Source organism: Pipistrellus kuhlii, unplaced genomic scaffold, assembly GCF_014108245.1.
Source record: "Pipistrellus kuhlii isolate mPipKuh1 unplaced genomic scaffold, mPipKuh1.p scaffold_m20_p_39, whole genome shotgun sequence".
In the NCBI taxonomy this organism is placed as follows: Eukaryota; Metazoa; Chordata; class Mammalia; order Chiroptera; family Vespertilionidae; genus Pipistrellus; species Pipistrellus kuhlii.
The window spans coordinates 2,645,647-2,660,897 of NW_023425539.1; the positions used below are offsets into that span (position 1 = coordinate 2,645,647).

At 42.4% G+C, this 15,251-nt stretch overlaps 1 protein-coding gene across 1 annotated transcript; it reads left to right on the forward strand.

Moving 5' to 3' along the window:
- The first annotated feature begins 316 nt into the window (after positions 1-316).
- On the forward strand, positions 317-14,282 carry TMIGD1 (transmembrane and immunoglobulin domain containing 1). The gene is made up of 7 exons (XM_036408585.1): positions 317-449; positions 2,748-2,851; positions 5,049-5,327; positions 9,580-9,858; positions 12,358-12,461; positions 13,604-13,644; positions 14,166-14,282. Exons 2-7 carry the CDS (start codon positions 2,770-2,772, stop codon positions 14,167-14,169), a joined length of 789 nt encoding a protein of 262 aa, XP_036264478.1. The 5' UTR covers positions 317-449; positions 2,748-2,769; the 3' UTR covers positions 14,170-14,282.
- Positions 14,283-15,251: the final 969 nt, after the last annotated feature.

The following is a 15,251-nucleotide window of genomic DNA, read 5'->3' on the forward strand; positions in this document are numbered from 1 at the left end:
GTGGGTGGGGAGAGCAGCACCCAGGTGGGACCCTAGAGGGTGGGAGTGGTCCTGAGCCAGCCCTGGGGCACTGATCAAATTCCCAGGCTGTCAGATGATGAGTCAGCTAGCCTGAGCATGACTAGGTTCAGTGGGATGAGCTACTTCGTTTTGCCTAAGCTCAGGCTTTCTTGGAGCAATGACATCCCTGATAGGAACACCTGGCCCCACCTAGTGACTTAGGTATACACAAACACTTAGATCTCAGGAAGATGCCTTTCTTAATTACTGTCTTCTCTAAGAATCCCTAAAGAGAAACAGACTTTGAACCCAATTTAATTATTTACTTGACCCTTCTGTCATAAAGTGTTCTAATTCAAGTATTATAAAGATGGCAACGGGGAAAGGAGTCAGGGCTCTCAGACAGAGGAGCAATTGGCCAAGGGAGTCAGCTTTTCAACGCTCAGCAGGTAAGTGGTAAAACATGTCAGGCGAGGGAAATTCGTTTTTGAAAAGTTGCTATCTTGGTGGGGTGGAAGGGAAGGGGAGAAATCAATCTTTCTCCTTAGGAAGGTCTACTTTCAGTTCCTATTGAGAGCCTACAGGGAGCTGTGCTTGAAAAACTATTAAAGAGCAAATTCTGAAATCAATGCCGTTATCACCTGTCATAGAAATCTTTTTGGCGCCCTAGCCGGTTTGGCTCAGTGGATAGAGCATTGGCCTGGGAACGGAAAGGTCCCAGGTTAGGTTCCGGTCAAGGGCACATGCCTGGGTGGTGGGCTCCATCCCCACTGGGGGACTTGCAGGAGACAGCCAATCCATGATCTCTCTCATTGTGGATGTTTCTATCTCTCCCTCTTCCTTCCTCTTTGAAATCAATAAAACATATATTTTTTAAAAGAGAAATCTTTTTGGCAAAATTGTAAAATTACAAAAGGATCGATATTAGTACTAATTGCAACTTGTTGAAAGAGTGATACAGGCTTGCCAGTCAGACAGGGTGAGCCTCGCAGGAATGAAACTGGCTCCTGTCAGGACAGGCCTGGGATGGGGTCAAAACTCCACGTTGTTAAGGTCTGTGGAGTAGGCAGGGACTGGAAAGATTAACAGCTGCAGCTTTTTCTTTTCCTACTACCACCCTCGCCCTTTTTTTTTTTTTTTTTTTTTTTTTTGAGAGAGAGAGAGAGAGAGAAACTTGTTTTTCCACTTATTTATACATTCATCGGTTGCTTCTTGTACTAGTATATGCCCTGACAGGAGAATGAACCCAAAACCTTGGTGTATAAGGATGACGCTTTAACCAACTGAACTACCTAGCCAGGGCTACAGCAGCTTCTTCTTTTTTCAAAATAAATTTTATTGATTTTTTTTTTTTTTTTTTTTTTTTTTTTTGCAGAGAGAGAAAGGGAGAGGATTAGAGAGCTAGAAACATCGATGGGAGAGAAACATCAATCAGCTGCCTCCTGCACACCCCCCACCGGGGATGTGCCCGCAACCAAGGAACATGAACCCAGGACCCTTCTGTTCACAGGCCGACGCTCTATCCACTGAGCCAAACCAGTTTCGGCTACAGCAGCTTCTTAAAAGAAGAGAATATTAATCTAGGCATTAGAATGGTTAAGAGCACAGCCTTGGGAGTCTGGGTTTAAATCCTGGCCCTGATAGTTACCATCTTTGGAATCTTGGGCAAATTATATATCTCTCCAAACCTTTAGAAATGTCTTCAGAAGGGCTGTTAGAAGCTTAGCTGATATTTAAATAATGTATGTAAAGTGTTTGGCACAGTGTCTGTTGCACAGAAAACACTCCAGATGTGGTTCTACTATATTCATAGCGGTACTCTTGAAAGGAAGTAATAAATACACGTGTTTCTTCCTAGATGGAAGTGGAGAATATTTTAGGGAGGGGAGTTGCAACAGCAAAGCATAGGAGAAAAAGAAGCCTTTATTATCTATTGTTTTGGTCCACACTAGGTGGAGGAGTCTTAAGGAGTATCACGAGGGGAGAGCAGTGGAGGGATGGGGGAAAGTAGAGATTAGCATACTTTAAGCTCGGTTGGCGTGGCTCAGTGGTTAAGCATTGACCTATGAACCAGGAGGTCGCAGTTAGGGCACATACCCGGGTTGTGGGCTTGATCTCTGTGTGGGGCAAGCAAGAGGCAGCCAATCAATGATTCTTTTTCCTCATTGCTATTTCTATCTCTCTCTCCCCCTCCCTTCCTCTCTGAAATCAAAAAAAAAAAAAAAAAAAGACTAGAGGCCATGTTGCGATTGAATCATTCCTAAAAGTATAAACCATCTGAATCAGTGGAATTTGGAATAGTCTCAAAGACTTTCTATTAGCAGGAAGCAACTTTACACAAATAACCCCAGAAAGGCTTTCCGAGCAAGACTTACTTTGTTCATTAGGGACCGTCTGAGAAGGAAACATGCTTCATTGCCCTTTCTGTGAAAATGACCTTCTCCATTTCTCTAGGAAGGCTGGTTTTACTAGTACCTTCCCCAGGCCTGTCCTAGGCTGCCCTATGTCGGATAACCTATTTCCTTGTAATTTTGTTGTTGTTGTCTTTAAAAAATGTTTTAATACTAAAAGCACTTTGAACTTAGGAGTCAGAACGGGAGTTTTTGAAAACTAAAAATAACATTATAACTGGGATGACTCACTTGGGACTTCACTGTATGTGCAAAATGGACAAGACGATGGTTCATAAACGCAGTATAGCTCAAAGTACAGAAACAACTGCATTTTCTTCCCGCCCCCACCCCCAGATCCGACTTAAATTCACTGAAGATGGCACAGAAGAGCAGCGGCCTAATGCGAATGTGCAGAGTTCTTCTCTTAGTGATCTTATTTCTGCCGCGTGAAATGACAAGTAAGTTCATATTGCTTTCGCTTCTTTATTTTTTTAAATATATTTTACTGATTATTTTACAGAGAGGAATGGAGAGAGATAGTTAGAAACATCGATGAGAGAGAAACATCATTCAGCTGCCTTTTGCACACCTCCCACTGGGGATGTGACCGCAACCAAGGTACATGCCCTTGACTGGAAACGAACCTGGGACCCGTCAGTCTGCAGGCTGATGCTCTATCCCCTGAGCCAAACCGGTTAGGACTCTTTCGCCTCTTTAAATAAAGAAAAATTTCAGGTTAAAAATGATGGGTGGGCACTGGAAAAATCCAAAATCCAAATTGGAATGAAGACAAAGTTGTCTGGTTCAGGGTATAGGAGTCAGGTAACATCATAAAAATGAAATGGAAATATTTTTATGGTTCTCCTACCATAGAAGTCTTCTATTCTCTCCAGAACCACAGCCAGAATTTCCCTTCATTTTAATGCATTGTATTACTAATCGTATCCAAAATAATCTGTTTATTTGAACATACACTAACACAGAAATCTTCCTGCATTTGCTCCCCTCCCCTCACAGGAAATAGCTTTCTCCCTCTGTTTTTGTTTTTTGTTTTTTTTTAAAATATATTTTATTGATTTTTTACAGAGAGGAACGGAGAGGGATAGAGAGCTAGACACATCGATGAGAGAGAATCATCGATCAGCCGCCTCCTGCACAACCCCCACTGGGGATGTGTCTACAACCAATGTACATGCCCCTAACCGGAATCAAACCTGGGACCCTTTAGTCCACAGGCTGACGCTCTATCCACTGAGCCAAGCCGGTTTTGGCTCCCCCTCTGTTTTAAAGGTAATATATAGTTGCTGTAAAATAAATTAGGAAATACTGGGTGTCCCAAAAAATGTACATACACTTTAATAGCTGATAGCTCAATTTTGAAAATGAAGTGTATTTCAATAAACACTGCCTTCATAATGATTCAATGTGTGAGTGTACATTTTTGGGACACCCTATTTATAAAAGAAAAAAAGTAAAAATCCTATCATCTAAACACAGCCATTCAATGTTTTGGTGTATATTCTTTCAGATTAAAAAAATAAAACAAAAACAAACAAAAGAAAAAACACCTAGGCTGAAGTCTCATTATGTTTTCCAATAGTTTTTTTTTTAAGTTAATGTGTTTACAGACTATTTTAACAAATGTTATATAGGGTGCAAGTTTCTGGTGGCTAAAGTTATTTTTTACCTTTTGTTACTTGCTTCTGAGCCAGGAAAGTAAAAACTGAAATTTGAGTATATTATATAATAGATGAATTTCTAAAAATGAGGAGTGAAAACAAAGTACTATAAATCCTAATCATCTACCTCACAATGACTTATCTGTTCGTAAACTAAGCTGTTTAAGTATCTTTTTATTTCACTGCATTGCCAACACAATATTAAATCATAAGATATGGAAGACCAAATTCTATCACTTAATCAGAACTGTTTTCAAATCAGCTTTTGCCCATATGCAATTTTGATGCATTTATAGTAATTATTAGAAATATAATTTACATTCTGCCTATTCACCTAATGCTTCATCTTAAATATTTTTTCATTTTACTACAGTGCCTTTTTCTTTGTATTTCTTTGTATATCCCCACTCCCACTTTGCTATATCCAACCCCTTGAAGTAAATTAAATCTGGTAAGCATTTCCCTATTTTTTTCCTCTATTTTCATCAATGTTATTCCATATATATAGAGATAGATAGATAGATATAATTTTTTCCAATACTTTTCCTCATAAGTGTGTGTGTGTAAGTGTGTATGTGTGTGTGCGTGCGCGCGCACACGCGAGTGGGCATGCACGTGCGTACAAATGGAGTAATTCTGCACATACTGTTTTCTAACTCAATGGTTCTCAAACTTCACTACACATTAGAATCATCTGGAGCTTTAAAAAAAAACCATGCCCAGGTTGCACTCCTATCAATTAATAAGAATGTCTGAGGTGGGATCAAGGCATTAGTAATTTTTTTTTTTAAATCCCCAGGTAATTCCAAAGTGCAGCAACCATTTTCAGCTTTTCCTTTTTGTAGTCAATAATACATGACGGACCCTTTTCCTTGTAAAATCACACAGATCGATATGGCTACTTTGATTTCATTGTTCTGATGTAACGTGTATGGTCGTTTAAGTTGTTCATGACAGTTTCTTTCTGCACTCCCAGGCTCTGTTTTGATGGTGAATGGTAGAACCGAGAGCCATACTCTGAACACTCAGGTGGGCTCCGAAGCATCTCTGATGTGTGCTGTTCAGAACCACACGGGGGATGAAGGACTTCTCTGGTTCCGAGAAGGGGGGGCAGTGGATTTGAAGTCTGAAAACAGCATCAATTCCAGCGCCATCTGTGTGACTTCCATCACTGAAGACGACAATGGAGTCACCTTCACCTGCAGGCTGCGGAGGGACCAGTCAGTGTCCATCTCCGTGGTGCTGGACGTTCCTTGTGAGTAAAAGGGGAGACGGCTGCTTGCCAGCCTGTGTTGTCTGCACTGCACTGAGTGGTAGCTGGAATCTGGGTCTAAAGTGTATGTGCATTTTAACATTTGCTTGATTTTGCCAAATTGCCCTACCTACGCTCCCACAACAGAGCACAAAAATGCTTATTTCTCCACACCTCATGAGCACTGAGTGTGACATTTGCCAGCTTGATATGAAATTTTATTTCAATTTTTTAAACTAAGAATGAGGGTGGCCCTAGCCGGTTTGACTCATTGGATGGAGCGTAGGCCTGCAGACTGAAGGGTCCCAGGTTCGATTCTGGTCAAGGGCACGTACCTCGGTTGCAGGCTCCTTGCTGGCCCGGTCCTGGTCAAGGGTGCATGCAGGAGGCAACCTATCGATGGGTTTCTCTCACATCAATATTTCTCTCTGTCTTTCCCTCTTTCTTCTAGTCCCCCTAAAAATCAATGGAAAAATATCCTCGGGTGAGGATTAAAAAAAAAAAAAAAAAAAAAAAGAATGAAGGTGTTCACCTTTTCATGAATATATTGGTTGTTCATGTTTAAAACCTCAAAAGAGGAAGCTCTTTGGTGGGTGGGTTGCAGGAATTGGTCACCCATTGGTGGAACTATATGGCATTAGGGGTCCTTCCAATGATTCTATGTAGATGAACATGGTTTGGTTGGAAAGCTGGTTCTGCATGAGGGCAGTGTGGATGGTGGGGTGAGGAGTGATGTGGGTTAGGGTGATGATGTGGTAGGATTTGGTAGAAAGCGCTCTGGACTCAAGTTCAGCAGGCTTGTCTGTGACAAATGGATGCCACTGCTCCTGAGATAAAAGTGGGGAGAAAATGCCAAAGAACCCAGCTCTGGGAAATACTAGGGATCTGCAGCTTGAGTTTCCAGAGTGAATCATTTGCTTGTTCCTGGGAAAAGGAGTCTTGATTTTTATTTGCTATGAATTAATAAAATGTGATGGTTTAGCAAGCTTCCCTTTGCATACTTTGATGAATCCAAGACCATCAGGGGCCCTTGGAGGTCTTGTAATGCCTATGACGTGACAGATGAGGAAACTGAGGCTCAGACTGAGGCCAGAATGATCACAGCTGGAGCTGGGAACAGAACACAAATCCCTGGGCTCTTAATCTAGTGTTCTTCCCATTGTACCTTCTTAAGGGAGGCATGGCAGAAATGCCATCATTTGGTGGCTTAAAAAAAAAAAAAAGATTCTCATTTTCCAACCTGGATCCAAAATCATCTGTATAACCACCTCCAAAATAGTGTTGTCACTAGTGCATGTGAAAAAACCAATTGGTCAGTAGTTTGTAGTGACAAACTGATACTCATTAATAAATAAATCAAAATGAGGTCATAAATTATGATGAGAATAGCATGTAAAGTCCCGAGAAAGTATTATTATAAATAGCAGTTGATAATACACTATTTGGGGGAGTGTGCGCAGAAATAGGTTCTTGCATACATTGCTGCTGAAAGCATAAATTGAGACCACCTCTTTTGCAACATCTTTCAAAAATTTAAAGTGTGCTTACCCTATGAGACCCAGCATCTCTATTTCTAGACGTTAACCTTGGAGAAACACATGCACATGTGCGTACAGACATATACAAGCATATTTACTGATGCACTGTTTAACATTTTAAAAATGAATAGAACCTAATCCCCATCAAAATAAGATGGTTTAGAGTAATATATTTCACTATGGCACTCTAAAAGCAATGAGCTAGCTCCAGCCAGTTTGGCTCAGTGGATAGAGCATTGGCCTAGAGACCAAAGGGTCCCGGGTTTGATTCGGGTTAAGGGCACATACATCGGATGCAGGCTGCTCCCTGGCCCAGGCCCTAATCAGGGCTCACTGAATTCCAAGTGATGTGTTTCTCTCACATCGATATTTCTCTCTGTCTTTCCCTCCCTCTTCCACTCTCTCTCTCAAAACCAATGGAAAAATATACTCAGGTGAGGATTAAAAAATAATAATAAATAAAAATAAAATCAATGAGCTAGATCTCTGTGGTTCAATGTAGACATAGCTAAAAAAACATTCAAGTTATCGAAAGAATTCAATCTTACATGTAAACCCTTCTCACCCTCCTAAAACAATACAATATATTTCCTATGGGTACATTATATGTTAAAAAAAACACACACACACCAAAAACACACACAACCCACGCTACTTTTAAAAAAAGATGCAAGGATTTTAATCAAATGTATAGTAGCAGGTATCTCTAAGGAGTCAGGAAATTATGAGAATAAAATCAAGGAGGACCTGAACTTTACCTGAAATTTATTATTATTATTATTATTATTATTATTATTATTACTTTAAATTTGTTTTATTGATTTTTAGAGAAAGGAAGGGAGAGAAAGAAACATCGAATGGCTGCCTCCTGTACATCCTCCACTGAGAATCAAGTCCTCAACCCCAGGCATGTGCCCTGACTGGGCATTGAACCAGTGGCCTCCTGGTGCTTGGACGATGCTCAACCAACTGAGCCACACTGACCAGGCATGAAATGTATTCTTTTTTAATGTATTGATTTGAGAGAGAAAGAGAAAGGATGAGAGAGAGAGCAAGAGAGAGAGAGAGAGAGAGAGAGAGAGAGAGAGAGAGAGATCTCTTTGTTGTTCCACCTATTTAACCAGCATTCATTTGTTGATTCTTGTATATGCCTGACTGGGGAGATCGAACCTTCAACTTTGGCATAACAAGACCACACTTTAACCAATTGAGCTACGTAGTTAGAGCCAGACATGTATTAATTAAAAAAAGAAAAACATATGGCTGATAAGCTTATATTAATTTTAAATAGTTAAATAAAAAGCAACAACTAATAGGACCTGTGGAACTGGTGGAACTGGTATGTTTGGCAACTACGTTCTGTATTCAAGCAGCTTCCTACATATCTGAAAATACCATATAACATCCTTGTTGGATATGGATGCAGAATTCAAGCTCATTCCAAAGAGCAAACAAAATGTCATTCTTCTGAGAGTTATTAATAGCACAGCCTACTCAGGGTCTAATTATTCAGCGTGCAGATTCCACAAGCTCCTTCCTCCCTCCTTCTCCTACAGCCCACTTCTCAGGCATTTTATGACGCTTCTGCACCTTGGCCAGAAACTGCAAAGGGTGTGAAGAGGGGGGCCTCAGCCCAGCCATTTCTCCTCCTCAATGTTGGGAAGGCCTGGTGGGGAGGAGGGTTGGATTATTTGGTGACAATAAATGTGTTCGGCTATCTATGGGTCTATAGCTGCCCTCATCGGGGAGGGAGTAAGGAGCTGCTCGCACAGAGGAATGAAAAGGAGTCAGAAAGTCACATTCATCTTCCATAGACGCCAGAGTTGCCAGGACTAGAACACCTTCTGGGCAGAGGACATCATTTCTAGAGGAAATGCAAATCCGCATGGGTCAATTTGCGGCCGAGTCAAACGTGGTTAGAGCAGATGAGAAAGTGGAGGTTGTGAGGAGTGCTCAAAACTACCATATAATAATGATAGTACTAATGAGCACGGTGGTAAATTCTTTACCGGCATTATCTCACTTAACCTTCCACAGCAATTCATAAGGTAGCTATTATCCCATTTTTTAGATAAGGAAACTGAGCAGTTACTTAGCAGTGAAGTAACTTTCTCAAGGTCGCAGTAAGTGATATAGTTGGAATGAGAGCGAACTGCAATGCCTGCTTTCTTAACATGGCACTGTTTTATCCACCACTAGCACAGATTGGTTTATTAATTCTCAGAGAGGAAAGACTCAAGGCTTATAGTCTTGGGTAGTGTTACAAATTGGTACAGATTCATTATTATATACTAGAGGCCCCAATTTGTGCTCAGATGGAGTCTGGCCAGCCCAACCCTATGGGGTGAGGGGTACCAATGAGGGGGAGGGTAGGGTCGGCCAGGAGGAGGGTCTGTAGGCAGTTGGCCAGCCAGCCAGCCCTGCCCCCTTGCCTAATTCCCAGTGGAACTCCTGGTGGAGGGGACAATTTGCATTATAGTCTTTGATTATATAGGATATTTGCTTCCTGGTTTGTCTTCTCCCACATTAACTTGTCTATTAAGTTTGGAAATGGATGTATGCTATTTACCATTGTACCCCTGGTTCCTAGCATACAGTAGTCACTCAGTTGTCAAATGGATGAATGACTAGACGAGACAGACTGAAGGAAGATCTTGAACATGGACAGTAAACTATGACTTATCTGCTAATTAGACCTCAATGCTTGAGTCTTGCAGTTCCTCCTCTCCTGAGTGGAGATGACTACCAAACAGTTGAGGAAGGCAGTGCTGCGAAGCTGGTTTGCAATGTGAAATCCAACCCCCAGGCTCTGATGATGTGGTACAAAGACAGCAGCAACCTGACCTTAGCGAAAAACCACCACCAAGTCCAACAGACAAGTGAGTCTCTTCAGTTGTCAATCACCAAAGTCAAGAAATCTGACAATGGAACCTACAGCTGTACTGCATATTCACGTTGGGGAATAAAGACAAAGGACTTTCACCTCGTTGTCAAAGGTAACTAACTCTCTTTTTAAATAATATTCAGCATAGTGCAAAACTCAGATCTCAGTAAATATTTTTCATGCCCAACTGGCATGGCTCAGTGGTTGAGCATCAACCTATGAACCAGGAGGTCACAGTTTGATTCCCGGTCAAGGGCACATGCCTGCGTTGCAGATTCAATCCCCAGTCTGAGGCAATGACAATGATTGTAGCTGAACAATGATTCTCTCTCATCATTGATGTTTCTATCTCCCTTTCCTTCTCCCTTCCTCTCTGAAATCAATAAAAATATATTTTGAAATATATTTTCCATGACAACAAATGATGATGACAATTATGATTAGCAGCTAGAGTTTTCTTTGGTGAAGGAGTTTCCCAGTCAAGGAGTTTCCCACTAAGAACTCTCATCCTTCCTTTTAGGGAAATTCTGCCAATTCCTTAAAGAACACTGTTTTTTAGGCAAAGGTCTTTTTTCTAGAACACACCAAAGCCGGTTTGGGTAGGCTCTTAGGGAGGAGTATTTCCGTGAATTCTCCTGGGCAACAAGGCCTGTAAAATCTGGACTTTTGAGTTCACAGCCTAGAGACAATCAGCAGTCAGAAACACATAGTGAAGAAAGATGCCGACTCGATAAGAAAATGGCTCTCTAAGATCACTCCTAACTCTGCATTGTAACATGTAGGCCAATCAGAAGAGGAAGTAGGAGAAAATAAGAGGAGGGGGAGAGTTCTTTCTTGGCTTCATGCTTCATCTGCCCAGGTGTACCACCACCTCTGCGGAATAGGGATAAATGAAGCTCCAACTGATTTACCCTCCTTGTATTCCTTGTTCGCACAAAAAGAAAAAAGCGAGATTCCTGGTGTAGCAGATGCCAGAATGCTCCTGCGCGCATTTCCTGGGCTGGGGCCAGGCAGCGAGGAGCAGCCAAACAAGCTGAGGCGTGTGTATCTTGTTAGAACATCATTCCCTTTGTCATTTGCCCACTCATTGCCTTCCTTGCCAGTTCCCAGGAAGCCACCTGGACCCCTGCCAGAAATGTTGGACTGACAGGAGCATAGGGCTCCTTATTTCCTCCCCATCAGGGGGTCTAGGGCACCAAGGGAAGGCTGGTGGGGAGGAAGAGCTGCTGCTGCGGCCAATCACTGTGACTGCTGGGTCAGTCATTTGTCTTGAGAACAGTGACAGTACGCCCAGGGGCTACTTGCTTTAAATACCAACCCCACAAATAAGCTAAGAATTAGTGGAAGGGGCACCAGATGGAAGTCTGTGGCTATTCTCTCCCCACCCCTTACCCCCCCACCTCTTCTTCACTCCCCCCACTTCTCTGCTATTCACAAAAGCATGGCTGGTGGGAGCCTCAGGCCATACCATTCCGACTGGCTGTAAGGCCCACACACAGACACTGGGGGTTATATCGTCCCTCTCGGTTAAGAAGGAATCATAATTGTTCCATGTCACATAAAAGATATACAGCTTGCCCTAGCTGGTTTGGCTCAGTGGATAGAGCATTGGCCTGCGAACTGAAGGGTCCCAGGTTCGATTCCGGCCCAGAGCACATGCCTGGGTTGCGGGCTCTATTCCCTGTAGGGGTCTTGCTGGAGGCAGCCAATCAATTATTCTCATCATTGATGTTTCTCTCCCTCCCTCCCTCCCTCCCTCCCTCCCTCTTCCTCTCTGAAATCAATAAATATATATTAAAAATAAATAAATAAAAATTTTCTTCCCTCCCTCTTTAAAGAAAAAAAGATAAACAGCTTGTGTGACAAGCAGGATGCCAGCCTGACAGCCTGGCTTTCAGGTGGGCAGGATCTTGTTTGGGGTGGAGCTCTTCCAAACCAACTTGTTTTTCTTATTTCTTCCTGGCTTCCCTGGTGGCTGGCTGCCTTGGCAGCGTGAGCACTCTGCTGCCGGCGGCCAGGCTCAACGCCAAGTTTGCCATGAGCCTCTCTCCGCCACTGCAGGGCTCAGTGGGGTAGTTTCAATGAGGCCACGCAAAGCTGCAAATGACATCACGGATCTTTTTTCCTGAAACCGGTTTGGCTCAGTAGATAGAGTGTTGGCCTGTGGACTGAAGGGTCCCGGGTTCGATTCCGGTCAAGGGCATATACCTTGGTTGCGGGCACATCCCCAGCTGATCGGTGATTCTCTCTCATCGATGTTTCTAACTCTCTGGTCCTCTCTCTTCCTCTCCGTAAGAAATCAATAAAATATATATTTTAAAAAAAAGGATTTTAGCCCACGTGTTGGGATTGTTTTACCCTATGAACGTGGGAGGAAAATACCATCACTGGGTCTGTGATTTTGGACGTGTAAACGAACCTCTCGAAGCCCCTGGTTCCTCGCCGGTAAAATGGGGACAGAATACCTACTTTTTGGGGTTGTTGGGAGGATTTAAGTAAGAGGATGATATATGTTAAAGTGCAAGGCATCACGGCTGGGACATATTAGAAGTACATAAATTAGAAGCATGTAAATGTTAGTTCTCGTTTTCTGTGTTTGCATTTCCAACAGAGAGAGGTTCGACTGTACCAATAGAACCCATTATTGCTGCAACTGTTGTGGTCTTTCTGACATTGTGCTTCGGACTGATTGCCAGAAGAAAAAGAATAATGCAGGTATCTAAGTGTCCTAAGCTATTTAGGTAAAATGTCATCTAAATAAAAGCCAAGAACCAGCTGTGTAAGTGACTAGAATTAGGAACCATATTTAGACAATCTGGTCTCTCTGCCTTGTAATCTAAAATGGAAGTTGCTGAAGGGACTAAACATCTCTCATATATTACTAGAGGCCCAGTGTGTGAAATCACGGGAGACCCAGCCCAGCCCCGCCGTGAGACCCATCCATGCACCTCCTGGTGACTGGTTGGTAGTTATAATCACTGGCTTTTCATAATATAGATGAGTACAGATTTACAAAGTATAGAACTGCATATGGACATGACCTGAATGAAATGTCTATAGTGTTCAGGGTAGGGAATTTGGGGCTGATTTTTCTCCCTTTTACATTTCCCTTTCTGGTGGCGATGGCACTCTGGTACAACAAATAAATGTAGGAGGAGCATCTGCTCTAGAATCAGGGATCTGCATGAAAAGGGCGACACTTGCTGCTCATCTTTTGCGTAAGGCCACGTGCTCCGGCTATGGTGGACTGGAGTTTGAATTGTTGAATGGTTAACCTTGTTGGTTAGCATGACGCAGAGTATGTGGGTGCATAGGTTAGTGCCAGGCGTTTGACTCCACCCGTTAATCCAGTGCCAAAGGGAGGCAAATATGGCAGAAAATGTCTGAAGAAAGGCGAGTGTGGCCTAGGCCGAGTTCATGATCCAGCAAAAGCCATTCTTCTTGAAACATATGGTAACTGGGTTTTATTTGGGGCAACAATGCCTCCCAAGAAGAAATTCACTGACCCCGTTACCCAATCCAGAGCAAATTTTTTTCCTACAAAAAACAAACAAACAAACAAACAAAAAAACCCACTCAATTACTTACGAATCCTGGAAGCATTTTGTATTAAGAATTACATCTATTTTAGATTTCATAAAAATAATTAATATAGCCAGAGAAATAAGACCTGGGCCAGTGCGGGGGTAGCTGTATATTTGAGGCATGTCTATATTGGTGTGTATTATTTAGATAAGAGATTATCAGACACATTTGGGTTTCCTGTGCCTTGAGCCACCTTGATGCATTCAAAAATATTGATTAATGGGCCTTTAAAAAGCCAGAAAACTCACTGCCCCTGTTGTGTTTGCCTTTAGTGCTGCATAAAGGGTGAAGATCCTCAAAGAGAAACAGCTCTGTAAGTACTCTGGGCTGGATCTGCCATGGGCAGTGGGTAGCTGTGGTGTACGTCATAGAGCCCATCCCGGGCAAACTCCTCCGGAGATGGGCGGTGCTGGAAGGTGAAGGGGTTCGGGGGAGAAGAGAGGGTGGAGGAGAATCTGCCTCCTCTTTGGGAGGTTCCCTAGAACTGCGAGTATCTTTCATCGTAAGCCTACTTGCTCTTTAGACAACTCTGGGCTAATGCTTGTGCAACTGCATTTTTATGGCCCTGCAATGCAAATGAGTGAGAGAGCCTATCCTAGGGGAAGCTGTATTCTCTCTCACAGCCAAGTCAGGAGCCACATTCCTCACCCTAAAAACCCTGCCTTCTCTTTGGAGCCTCCTTTGATCTGCTGGTTCCAGATCCGTAAAGTGGGCCGTGGGCAAAGAGAACGAAGGCATTCTTTCCAAGAGTCTGAATTTATCAATAGTTTAGATTTTTTTTTTTTATTTTATTGTTATGGTCCTCGTTAGAATTGATTTCTTGGTTCATTACAGATGAGAAAACTGAGATGCCATCTCACACTGCAAGAATCGTGCATCTGGATCGCCTTGATTTATGTAGTCCCATCTGTATTTATTGCTATTATTAAATGCACTCCTGTCAGATTGTCAGAGGTTATGAAGATGTGTCTCATTAAGCACTCTACAGGAGTTGTTATGACTAATTTGATATACTTGCGGAATGTTTTTTATGGAGAAAGCTCTTTAGAAGGAAAAGTACGATTTTTGTGAAGTCTTCTCCTTGAAGGGCGTGTTAATTGAAATTTGTTCCGGAAAGGAAGATGACTATTTACCATTTCGAGTATATCTTCCTAGAGAGATTAGCAGATGTTTGGCTTTTACAAATCGGTACCACACCACCCAAAGTAATTGTGGGGCAGCTTAGAGTGATCCATTGTTTTAAGTTGCCAAGGAAACCTGTAAAAAATGCCAATTACTATCTAATTTCACTGTCGTTATATACAGAAATGTTTGGGGACTAAAAAGGGAAGGATATAATATCAGAATATAAAATATGCTTTTAAACGGGAGAAATTTAGTTTTATGAGAAACTCAGCACATTTTTCTCTCTTCATGAATGACACAGTCCCAAACCTTCTGAACTATAGAAAGTGATGACGATGGACCGGGGCTGGCCAGCATGTATGTTTACAAGTACCTGTTGCTTCTTTTTGTAACGTTCTCTGCATAGTTCTAGCTATATCATTTATGAGTCAGCCTGTGCTCTTCTCAGATACCTCAGTTTTACACTGTAGTTCTTTTATAATTTGTCGCTGACTTTCTCTGCTTCCATCCTGTCTTCATTTCCCCCCCATAAGAGTCTCTGCTTCGCTTTGCCACACAGCTGGGGTGGGTAGGGGGAGAGGCAGTCCTGGCCAGAACCACCTTGGATGTTTCTGCTTTGCTCCTCATCCCCCACCTCGTATCTTAGAAAAAAAACATTTTTGGGGGGCGGGGGGTGTCTAATATTGTGGTAGCTAAATGTGTGAGAGAGAGAGAGGAGGGGTTGAGGATGAAAAGCTGCTGTCCGACAGATGTCAAAAGCCCCTATTGACATAGAAGCAAAAAGAAGAAATGAGC